The sequence below is a fragment of the Fukomys damarensis genome, unplaced genomic scaffold, assembly GCF_012274545.1.
Source record: "Fukomys damarensis isolate Sample0158 unplaced genomic scaffold, DMR_v1.0_HiC HiC_scaffold_14, whole genome shotgun sequence".
In the NCBI taxonomy this organism is placed as follows: domain Eukaryota; kingdom Metazoa; phylum Chordata; class Mammalia; order Rodentia; family Bathyergidae; genus Fukomys; species Fukomys damarensis.
In genome coordinates this window covers 83080437-83093685 of record NW_022900926.1, presented here as the reverse complement: position 1 = coordinate 83093685, position 13249 = coordinate 83080437, and the positions used below count along the sequence as shown (strand labels likewise).

At 33.8% G+C, this 13249-nt stretch overlaps 1 protein-coding gene across 2 annotated transcripts in view; it reads right to left on the bottom strand.

The window, feature by feature from the left end:
• Positions 1–13249, bottom strand: part of Mms22l (MMS22 like, DNA repair protein) — a 125229-nt gene that overhangs the window by 61250 nt on the left and 50730 nt on the right. For both annotated transcript variants that reach the window (XM_010637365.2, XM_010637366.2), the window contains exon 14: positions 11985–12494. In XM_010637365.2, the coding sequence (XP_010635667.1) occupies positions 11985–12494 (510 nt within the window). The remainder of the gene's footprint in view (positions 1–11984; positions 12495–13249) is intronic.

Below are 13249 nucleotides of genomic sequence, written 5' to 3'. Positions count from 1 at the left end.
CAAAATATGGAAATAACATTTTAAAAATCATATCCAGTTTAATATTTTTATAGTAAGCTATTTTAAATAACTATGATATAACCCATTAATATTAATAAAAGGAAGCAAGGGCCGGGGATTTAGCTCAAGGGTTCTGCTGCCTGCCCCACAAGCACATGGTCCCAAGTTTGATCCCTAGTACTGAAAATAAATAAATAATAAATAAATAAATAAATAAATAAATAAATGGAAGAAAAAGCTTGCATGCTGTCAAATATTTTTCTATTTTTGCTGAAATATCTTGTAAATTATTTGACATTTAGTAAATCCTCAAGAAATCTTCTCCTAGGCTATTTCCAATTCTCCCAGTGAAAAGAAAAAAATTTGTTTAGAATATGATACCAAATCACAGTATTAAATATACTTTGAGGGAAATAAAAAATATTCTCTCTCTCTGTCTGCCTCTTTTTCTCTTTCAAACACACACAGTCACATACAACCTTCTCAAATACCAAAACAGATATATAATAAATAGATGATCCTCTATTCTCATATGAAAGGGTAAAAAGAATTAGAAAATTTGTATATTTTAACATATATTTTAAAGCCAGCAAACAGAGACTTTGTCTTTTAAGGAGCTGCTTTTTAACACAAAGCATTTCAAATGAAGGTATTCACGTCTTTTGAACTACTTCTTAATCTCAACATTTAGCATTTTAGGCAAGTTCTCAACTACCTTGAGACTTCTTTGAAACTAGTCTCTTGTTTAACACAAAATAGGATGTCAGTTGATCAATATCCATTTGGCTTAAATTCATAAGTCCACAACTCCCCTTAAGTGTTAGAACAAACAGGTACAAAGCCTGAAAATTTGTTTTCTTTTTAAACTCCAAACAATATTTGCAAATGCCAAAAGGCATTTTGAAATCACTCACCCTTACATCAGTAAAAATGAAAAAGGGGGGTGGGAAGGAGGTAGAATCTCATGAGGCCTTATATGTCAAGTTTTTGCCCAGGGCTAAGTTTCATAGTTATGTTATAAAACCCCGAAAATAGAGGTTTATAATGGAAATGCTGACAGGCCCTTCACTATAACAGCATGAATGGATATAATTAAAAAAAAGCTTTTGGCTACACCTAACTCCACAAATGAAAGACTGCCATTTTTATATTAACCTCAAATAAGAGCAAGTAAGAACTAGAAATGTGATTCCAGAAAGGTAATGTGAAATGTTAAAGATGTCTGCTAAAACTATTTGACATTCGAAGTTTTAAACGCTAAGGCATTTAGTTAACATAACCAAGTCAGTATTTTCATAATGTTACTTAATCAGCAATAAAGAATGCTCTGGTGAGCCATCAGCTCCTGTTAGCACAAAGTGGCATATGAAGTTATTATTTCTTAACAGCCTAGGGGGAGCTGCTTCTCCCTTTAATCAGTGATCTTAGTTTTTTCTCACCTATAATTTCTCTGTCATACATTTATAAAAGTATTACCCAGTTCAACACACACACACACACACACCCTGCATCCACATTTATGCAAGGACTGGTACTTTATTCCCCCCTGAATGTGATAACAGAAGAGATTGTTAAGGTAAAGTATTTCATTCTTTCCCTTGGCAGGGATGCTGCCAGGAATAAATATCATCAATCTACGCAATCTGTCTTCCCTTCCTAAACCAAAATTCAAAGAATTTAACTCTGTTCTCAACTTCAAAGAAATAAAAAGCCTACTGTTTAATTTTCAACTACTTTTCAAAATGTTTTTTTCCCTTTTTAGTAGTATTGATAATATATAGCACACATGAAAAAGGTGAGTATAAAATGATCTTAAATAGTTTTAGATTTTAGATTAAGAAATTAGGAATATATCTACATGAGCAAATTCCTAGAGGAGTTTTCTTGTTTGTTTCCTTGTCTCCCTCTCATCTTTGTTTGTAAGGTAAACAATTCCCCATGATCCCTGGGGCATTTCCACAAAGGACCCCAAAGAATCATCAGTTTGTCTTCATCATGTTTGCCAGGTGCTAAAAGTTGATGGGATAAAATAAAACTTCCCAAGCGATAGTTCCTCTTATATACTGTAATCAGCTTTACTGAAGATGTGTGCAAATTAATGTGCAATCTTCAAAAATTTCAAGGGTGGCAATGCCTAAAATATGACACCATTAACAAACACTTGGACACTGCTGCACCATTCTTATTCATACAATGACCTCATACTTACACCTGTTAAAACTGCTGTATAATTTTGGCAGAGAAGTTGTGTATAGCTTGATATTCTTTTATAAGCAAATGTTTTCATTCATATTTTAACAGTATAAAAATATTCATTTATGAAAGAAATTAACTTTATCAATATTAAATGTGTCTTTGTTTCGTAGGCTACTCATGAAGATGAACAGTGCACACTCCCATTTCCCTGCTACAGAGGATAGCAAACTACAAATTCAATCCAGATACAGTTAAGAGAAATTCCCAACATAAATGTAAAGTTACTTTCTCCTTATATAACCTACACTGTTCATAACTGGTTCTTGACTTCTACCTCTCCAATTCTAAATAGTGATCCAATGGATTAAGAGACACATTATAGTTTCCACAGTACCTGCAAGCACTTTTTTTAACATTTCTGAAATAGCTTCGCTTTAATGTTTCTACTAACTTGAATTTTGAAAAGCAAGTTTCGTAAAATGTGAGATTTAGATGGATGAAATGGTGCTAATAAATGAAATAACTGCAAATAAAATATGATTTACTTTTTTCTCTCTGCCTCTCAATTTTCTCAACTGAATCATGAAACAATGAATGGAACTTGAAAAATTGTAGAAACAAAGTAAGAAAACTTTACCAATAATTTTTTTAGTAGCAGTTTTTAAAAAATAAAAATACTCAGAAGTATATGAACAATGGTAATAACTTCAGATTTATAATTTATAGATCTCATTCACGTAATTACTTCCAAATTATAAAAAATGTAGTGTTGTGCCTAGTTTGGGTTTAGTTACTTATAAACTAATTATAAAGATGATGCAAGGAGACAGCAGTGGTATAGCTGGTTAGAATCTGAGTGCTAATTCTGAAATTCACCTGTGCTATTTTAGAAAAGCCACAAAACATTTTCAAGTTTACATTTGTTTTACCTGTAGATAGGAATAGCCATGTCAGTAATGAAATAATGATATTACTTATAAATCACAAATCTTTCAAGAATACAAGAATTATTGTTTCTAGTACTTTTGAAGAAGTACCAAGGAAAATCTAGGTACGACCTTCAAGACAAACAAAAGTTAGTGAAAAAATACTAAAGAAAAAAAATCTATTTTTTGCTTTCTTTATATTTCCACTTTTGAAGCCTCTTCAAGTTTCAAAATAAATCTTAGTATTACTAAGTTTCTAGTGATATTTTTTACAAATTTTGGGGTGTTTTTTTGTGGGAGAATGCATTTCTTCTGAGTAGACTCCATACAGTGACCTAAAAACAAAACACAGAAACTTTCTCATACTTATCAGAAGACTAAAAACTAACACAATTTTTTGGGAGGAAATTTGGTAATTTCAAAAGCATATGCTGGGATTTGGCATGACTGATTAGAGGAACAGTCCTAACAGATATTCAGAAAAGCGTCACGGAACACCCAAGTATTCTGAAACAGGGGAGGCAGTTACGCTCAAACATGGAAAATTAATCTGAAGGTCATCCATAGATCAAACCAAGTAACTGGATTGTTAGCACCACTCTTACCCGTCTCCCTGGATTTCGAGAGCAGCCCTGACAGCCTGAGGAAACCAGCTAGTAATGCAGAGACTAGACTCCTTCTCCTTGCCATTATCCCGGAAATACCATGGACCACTGGGTCCCAGCAGCATTCTGTCCAGTACTCACCATGGGGATGGGACTCCCCCGCCCCCTGCAGAGCAAAGTTGACTAGGGCAAATGGCAGAATCCCCTGGCAGGGACCCACAGTTTGCATCTCTGGAAATGCGGAGGAAGGAGCAAGACCTACAGTTGGTTGAGAATGAGCTCCTCCCTGTCATTTCCACAAAGACTAGAAAAATCTGGGTTAGCAGGAAATCCTAAACAGCGATTACCACCATGACTGAGGGGAAGCAGTTCTTAACCAAGCCCAAAGATTGTAACAGATCCTGCTGTCTGTAAAGGGAGCTCTTAAGAAAGAGCTCAGTTTGGGATCTGTGCAGAGGACCTCCAGTGACAAAGTAGGCAGAAAAATGTCTGAGGTAAGAACACAGAAGTTCCTCTAGCACCAACTGAAGCAGTAGTGACAGAACACTGGCAGAAGGTGAACTGAAGGACAGCTTGGTATCAAGAAAATTATTTCACATGGCTCCTCTTCCCAAATTCATTGTGGTGGTTGTATCACAGTACAGAAACAAAACACTATAGTTAACCATGTCCTAAACACAGCCAGACTCAAAGAAACTGGTACCACACAATATCCCAGCAACTGGTTAAACAGCCTACAGAAAGAAATTGGTGTGGCTGCCTGCAAACAGACTGAGACTAAAGCACGAAGGGAACTGTGTGGACATCCAGGCTGTACAGCATAGAGGTACACAAAGATTGCTTGTTGGACTGTCTGTTCTGGGTATTCATCTTTTTTTTGTTTGTTTCTCGTCTCTCATTCCTTTTTTATCAAGTATTGTTTCTATATCAATACATCTGTGTGTGTGTGTGTGTGTGTGTGTGTGTGTGTGTGTATAATTTTTTTCTTTTTTGTTTTTTGTACTTGGATTGTTTATAATTTTTTTTTTTTGTTTTTTGTACTTGGGATTGAACTTAGGGCTTTGTGCCATAAGGCAAGGCAAGTGTGGTCCCATAAACTAAATCCCCAGGCCCTCAGTACTGTATTTTTGATTTTTGTTTTTGCTACCAGGGATTGAACTCAGGACCTTGCACTTGTGAGGCAGGCGAAGTGCCACTGAGTTAAATCCTTGGCCCCTAAATATTATATTTTTTAATTTGTATTTTTCTATTTAAACATTTTTATTCAAATGTTTTTTCCTATATTCTCCACTCTTCTTTCCTCTCCCTCTTTTATTAACCTTCAGACCTCCCTATTCTATGCTTTTTGCTCTTCTTAATTTTACCTATTTCTATCTTCTTTTGCCTCTTTACCTTTCATGTGAGACATCCATCCATCTATATTTCATTTATATATTTATCCATCTATATTTCTAAATAAGAGAAGCAGACCAGTGCTTTAACTGGAATGTTACCACTCATGGTTATTTTTCAATAACACCTAGCAGATCTGTGTTTAGAGGATTCAAAAGATATTGATCAAAAATAAAATCAACAGATTCATCAAACTTCACAGCTTTCCTCAATCCTGAATCACAACCCCACTACATCCTACCCAACTCCCACAAATATCTTAACACCCCCAACACCAATCTTCCACTCTAACTATAAAAGATCTCCAATGGAGTTCAACCCCCTATCCAATTATTTCACCTATCACAGTGGTGGCAAACCTATGGCACATGTGCCACCACACGTGTTCTGTATCACTGAACATTCTAAAAGTTTCGCTGTCACTGACCCACTATTATTTCTCCCTGTCTTCCTCTCCTCCTACTGACTTAATATTTCTTTCTCTCATTGCGCCTTCTTTTCCCTCTCCTGTTTCTTCCATATCACAAACAAATAGTAACAGCAATGCAAAGTCAAAAGGGTACTAATAAAGGGTAAAAATGTTAAACAAAAGTTTAGTACATAGAAGTGACATATGATTGGATCTGTTGATGGTTATAACAGTAGAAATTCTCGCCCTCAACCCAGTGAGATCAAACTCATTTAAATTTAATAGTGGATGGAGTGAATATATCTGCAAAATAAAGCCATGAAGATGGAATCCACTTTTTTTTTTTAAAAAAACCCTCATATCAATGACAATCCCTATTCACCCTATTTGACCTCAATCCTGGGGCAGGGCAGTCACACGCAAAAGAATATAAGGAAAATTACGCCAGGCTTTCCCATCTCCCAAAGAAAATTCAAGGGGCATCAGCGGAGAGGACAGGAAAACAAACACCAGGAAGCAGAGCTATATAAAATGATTAAAGACGTGATAAACCCAGTAAGTTCAAATAGAATATGAGCCAAAAGATGGTGATAGAAAAAGCAAACAAAATGACTAATGTGTATATAAGAGAGAGAAAAACTTGGAATAGCTGACTACAATGGTTCAAAACATGAATGACAAGATTACCAAATACACAGGCTCCACAGAAGGGTGTCAGAAAGAAATAGTGTAGTTTAAAAAACTGTATATAATTCATAAATTGCAGAAATTGACCAATGAGAGGACATGGTTTCTGAAATCCCTAACAAAATGGTGACAAATTACTCAAAGGAGCCTTAAAAATGGTAAGAAACCACAAAAAAAAACATCCAATAGCTACTAGATGACAGTAAGATGACTAACCTAAAGCCAAATGGAATTAGAGAAAAATTAGAAAATAGTATAGATGGAATAAAAAAAAAATCTCTTTATAGAAATCATAACGGAAAACTTTCCCAGTATGAAGAAAGATTTCAACATATAAATAAGCACAGCTTACAGAACACCAACTAAATAAGAAGAAAAAAGAAACTCATCATGATACATCTTAGTTAAAATTTCAGATGTCCAACAAAAACACAGGATCTTAAAAGCTGTCAGAGAAAAGAAAAAAATAAAAAACATGTACAGTATAAAGGTAAACCTATCAGGATTACAGCAAACTTCTCAACACAAGCTTTAAAGGCCAAGAGAGCTTGGAATAAAGTGTTTCAAACCCTGAAAGTAAATAACTTTCAACCCAGACTAATACATCCTGCAAAACTGTTTTTCAAAAATGATGGACAAATAAGGCCATTCTGTGACAAAGAATACCTTTCAAGATACATGAACACCAAAGTAGGACTCCAAAAAGTATTCAAGAATATGCTAGACAGAGACATATAGTAAACAAAGCCAAAAAATCAGATGGAATGAGTACTTCAAGCAAGGAAAGTAGTTAAACAAAAAAGGAAACATAAAAGAGTTATCATCAGAAAAAGAATGCAATGGTAGGAATAAATCACTATCTTTTAGTAATAATTCTCAATGTAAATGGCCTCAAGTTCCCAATTAAAAGACACAGATTAGCAGACTGTACCAAAAAACAGAATCCAACAGTCTGTTGCATTCAAGAAACTCATCTAATCCAAAAAGAAATTCAGACTACAAAAAATGAGGAATGCAAAACCGTACTTCATGTACTAGGGCTCTATAAGGAAGAAGGGCTCACAGTCATTCTCAAACAAAATAAACTTTAAGCTAAAACTGATCAGAAGACTCAAAGAAAGGAACTACATATTAGCTAAGGGAAAAATTCAACAGGAAAAGATTAACAATTGTAAATATATATACATGGAATTGTGGAGCACTTGACTTCATAATACAAATTCTGCTGGACATAAAAGATCAAATAAGCACCCATAAAATCACAGTAGGTTACCTCAATATCCTAATTTCCAAAGTGTATCAACTAAACAAACAAACAAAAATCAACAAAGAAATATGAGAGCTTCAAACAAGTACACCTAACATATCTACAGAATGTTCTACCTGACCACAACAAAATACACATTCATCTCAGCAGTACATGGAACTTTCTCCAAAATATGCATAATAGCTCACAAAGCCTGATTAAATACATTTCAAAATAATTAAAATCACCCCATGCATGCCACCAGATCATTGTATACTGAAACTAGAAATCAATTACAAAAGAAACCACAGAAAATTTATAAACACTTGGAAACTAACAGAATAATGAACATTCAATGGATCACAAAAATCAAGGAGGAACTTAAACAGTTTTTTAATTAAATGACAATGCCACTACAGCACACCAGAGCCCATGGGACATAAGGAAAGCTGTCTTAAGAGTTAAGTTTATTGCAGTCAATACACTAGAAAAGCAGAGCAAGCTAAAATAAATAACGTAATGATGAAACTCAAGATACTTGAAAAACAATAGTCCAATGCAACCCTAGTTTGAGGAGGGAAATCATAAAGATAAGAATGGAAATTAATGAAATTGAGACTAAAACAATACTATAAAGCATCAACAAATCCAAGAGCTAGTTCTTCAAATGAAAACCAAAACAGACAAACCATTAGCCAAATTTACCAAAAGAGGGAAAGAAAAGCCACACATCATAGCAAGTAGAAATGAAAAAGGTAAAATCCTTATGGATTATCATCAAATTTCAGAAGATAATAACTACTACGAAAAACTGTATCCCAACAAATTGGAAAAATTTGAAGGGACAGATTACTAGACACTAATGGATTACCTGAACTGAACAAAACATAAAATAAACTGAAGAAAACATACAAGTTCTGAGCAATTTAACATAAGGCAATGAAACTGGGGCAGTAATAAAAAACCTACCAACTAAGAAAAGCTCAGGACCTGACAAAATCAACGCTGAATTCTATAAGACCTTCAAGGAGGTTATAATGTTAATATGCCTCAAACTCTTCAATGCAAGTGAAAGGCAAGGAAAGCTTCCATACTCATTCCTGGAAGCCAGCTTGGAGTAAGTCAGATAAAAAGAAAACTGTATCTTTTCAATGAACACAGATGTAAAATTCCTCAACATATTGGCAAATAGGATGTAACAAATTATCAGAAGGATCATATATCATGACCAAGGAATGCAACAATGGTTCAACATATGCAAATCAATAAATATAATCTACCACATAAACAGAAGCAAGGTCAAATATCTCATGATCAGCATTCAGTAGATACAAAAAAAGCTTTTGACAAAATCCAACACCCATTCATGATAAAAAAAAAACAAAACAAAACAAAACTAAAGAAAATAGGTGCAGAAGGATCTTACCTAAATCTGATAAAAGCTATTTATGAAAAACCAAAGGCCAACATCATATTAAAAAGAGAAAAGCAGAAAGTGTTTACCAAAAATTCAGGAACAGGACAAGGATGCCCACTACCTTCATTTCTGTTCAATATACTACTTCAAAAATTAATCAGAGCAGTCAGGCAAGAAAAAGAGATGAAAAGGGTATATACAAGAAATGAAGAAATCTAATTGTCATTATTTGGATATGACATGATTCTTTACAAACACGATTCAAAAAATTCTACCTAAAGACTTTTAATAACAAAATGAAGCAATGTAGCAGGATATAAAAATCAACATACACACAGAAAATCAATATTATTCCTGTACACCAAGAATGAACTTACCAAGAAAGAATTTAGGAAAACAATAACTCAATAGTAACAAGAAAAATTAAGTACTGTACTTAGGAATTAATCTAACCAAGAAGTTTAAGTCCTCTACCACAAAAACTATAAGACCTTTAAAAGGAGATCAAAAAGATAATCAGAAAATGGAATGATAACAATGCTCATGGATAATGTAACACTGTCAAAATGGTCATGTTTCTAAAATTGTTATCGAGGTTTAATGTAATCTGAGCCAACATTTTTTTTTTTTTTTTTTTTTTTTTTTGGTACCAGGGATTGAACTCAAGTCCTTGTGCTTGAGGAGACAGGCAGCAGAACCACAGAGCTAAATCTCCAGCCCAAGGTTTAATGCAATCTGAATCAAAATACCAAGCACGTTCCCCACAGAACTAGAGACAACAATCCTAATTCATATAAACCAAAAGAGACCCTGAAAAGGAAAAGCAATCTTAGGTAAACAGAGCAAAACAGAAGGCATCACAATATCCAACTTCAAGTTATACTACTAAGTTACAATGATAAAAAGTAGCATGGCACTGGCTCAAAAAACAGAAAAGTACATCAAGGGAACAGGATAGAGGAAGCAGTCAAAATCCCAGACACATTCAGCCAATTGATCTTTGATAAAGGGTCCAAAAATGTACGCTGGATGCTGGAGGAAAGATGGCTTCTCCAGCAAATGGTGCTGGGAAAATTGGATATAACATGCACAAGATTGAAGCTAGACTCTTTATCTCTCATCATGCACTAAAATAAAATAAAATTTGATCAAAGATTGAAATATTAAAACAGAAACACAACCTGCTAGAGGATAAAGTAGGTAAAACTCCTTAAGTCATAGGCATGGGAAGGACTTTCTGAACAGAACTCCAATTGTACAAAAAGTAACAGTAAGAAAGAAGAAATGGGATTATATAATATTAAAAAGCTTCTACACAGCAACAGAACAAGCAACAGAATGAAGAGACAATCTACAGAACAGGCAAAAACCTTGCCAGCTACATCTTGGATAGAGGACTAATACCTAGACTATATAAAGAACTCAAATTAGATCTCCCAAATTAAAAGCCCTAATAAAAGAAATTGGCAACTGAAATGAATAAGTTACTTCTCTGAAGAAGTTTCAAATGGCCAATAATACATGACAAAAAAGCTCAACATGACTGGCCATTAGGAAAATGCAAATTAAAACTGAAATTTCATTTTGCTCCAGAAGGAATGACAACCATCAAGAAGTAAAATAATAGTTAATAATAGTAAATGCTAGCAAGGGTGCACTGAAAAAGAGAAACCTTTCTCTTTTGGTGGTAGGAATGTAAATGAGTATAACCATTACAAAATCAGTATAGAGATTCCTTAAAAATTTAAAAATAAAATTCCACTCAATTTAGCTATTGCCCTTCTTGTTATCTTCCAAAATGGGTTAAAGACAGTGATACATACATGCCAATATATGTACCTAAATCATTGGAGAACTGCAGTTCCTCATCATTAGAAATGTTCTGATGAGCCTCCTCTGCTTTCTTGTTTTGTACAGTAGACAGATATATTTAGAGAAACCAAAATTGGGGGGAAAATATAAAAATTTCTAATTTTCTCAAAAAAAATGAACAAATAACATAAAGCTAGCATTAGGGTAAAGTATAAAATATAAATTGTGCTGACAAAATACATGCAGAGGATCCCGATTTTCTTACGAAATTGGCTAGTAATTTATTTATCCACCTCATCCATCCACCAAGAAAAAATCTTAATCCTTGCTTTAATACTTTGGTTCTTTTTTTTTTTTTTTTTTTTTTTTTTGATTGGGCATTGAGCTCGGGTCCTTGTGCTTGTGAGGTAGGTGGTGAAACTACTGAGCTAAATCCTCAGCCTGCTTTAACACTCTTATAATGGAGAACAAAGGGAAAAATAACTGATCAAAAACTCTGGTTAAACCTTTATAACTTAAGCTGATAAGAGCAGATAAATATAAAAACTACATTAAATTCTATTAGTAGTAAAAATGTAGGTATTTCTAGATAAATTTACTAACAAAATAAATTTGATAATGAATAAATTTCAAAAATTTGAAAAATTTGTCACTCTAAGTATCTCAGAGAAACAGATGCTACTTTTATAAAACATATTAGGAAGAAGAAAGTAGTCTGTTTACTTGAGGCATGAATTCAAGTAAAATCATATTGCTACTTACAACTTGAATACAACTTTTTATGTTAATTTCAGAATAAAGTGATTTAACAGGAATATTTAATACAATTTATATGATAAATTCACAGCAAAAATTTAAAGAATCTTAAAAATAGCGTGGTCAAAACTACCTATGTGGTGACAAAACTAGTATATGCATCTCAGATTTGGACTCACAATTTTTCTTAAAAAAAATTCATAATATACGTCTTGGTAATTATAATCTTTCTTAAGAGAAGGGAAGAAATGACAAGGTAGGGGCTCTTAGACTGTACCAGATATGCAGCTCTGAAATTGCAACAGAGTAGGTCAGATTTTAGTTTTGTTCTTGAATCTGCACATAAGCTTTCTTTTGAGTAAGTACAGCTTGAAAGAACTGTTTGAAAACTAATTATGTATGTCAATTGAGCAGGAAGACAAACTCTTCCTTTTATAATTTGGTTTTATAAGTATATCAAAGGAGAACTTCAATATAAAATCAACAAGGTGATAATATAAAAGAAATTAATCAATTTATACATTGCTGGAAAACATACCTGATTCTGGCCAGAATAGCTTGTAGAAAGCTCAACACTGGCCTAAATTCAGATTCTCGACAGGCTCGAAGAAGCATACTAAATCCATCATTAAGCAGTTTCTCATGGGAAGGATACAAACAGTAGCTGGTCTCAAACACTTCTTGAACACCATCAATGTAGATGGAGAGAAGTGTCCAGACAGTATGTCTCTGTACCATTTCTTCTTTCTTAGATACCAAGAATTCCTTTGCTTTTTCTTTGAATTCATATGAAAATTTCTCAGCCAAAACACCAATATCCAGATTTTTCTGGGCATATAGCAAAAGGAATGCCATCTGACCTTTCCAAATGAGGGCTCTCTGAGATGTTATAAAAGCAGGCTTGAGAAAATTCAGAAGGTTTAAAACATGACTTGCCACATCTTCTGCCTCTGCAATAGCTGTTAACAGTAGAAAAAGACTGAAAAAGTTCTGCAGTCCAACTTCAGTTAGTTCTTCCATTCTTTTTTGATGAAATTTAGAATATATCCTATAAAACAAAAACCAAAAAAACCCCTGCTTCAATAAAATTATGTCATTCACAAAAATCCATCCTTTAAAATAAATCTTCCTTTGACTCATTATCATTAGGTTTTAGCTAATTTATTTTGATGGTGAAATGTCATTTTTTTCTACTTAGAAAACAAATTCATAAAATAGGCTACTTCAAATGTCCCAGGAACACAGCACATCATTGTAAGTGAACCAAAGGAGGTAGTGGATTTCCTTGAAGGACAGCAGAAATGTTTTTATCATAGAATATATGAAATTTTCTTGTCATTGGGATATTGAATACCTTTCTTTTATTTTTATTATCAAATAAGAATGAATGTGTTATAGTTTAGATCTTAAACGTAAAGTCACCATGACGTGGTCAGCAGCATGGTGTTATCAGGAGGTAGGTGGTAAAGGGATGAGGCCTGGTGTGAGGTCTTAGGTGCATATGCTTAAACAGGATTGAAGAATCCATCTCCCTCCACACTGTTTTTGTCTCGCTTGGCATAGGGTGAGTAGTTTGACTCTGCCATACACTCCTGTCATGACATGCTGCCTTATCTCAAGCAATGCGCCAACAGATCTTGGACTGAAACCCATCAAACTGTGAGTCAAACTTTTCTTCTTTATTTGTTTATTATCTCAGGTATTTGTCACAGTAACAGAAAACTGACTTAACAGATTTTGTAATCCTTTAGGTACAATTTGATGTGCTTTTACAGAGACCTTAAATGAATATTAATATTTTTC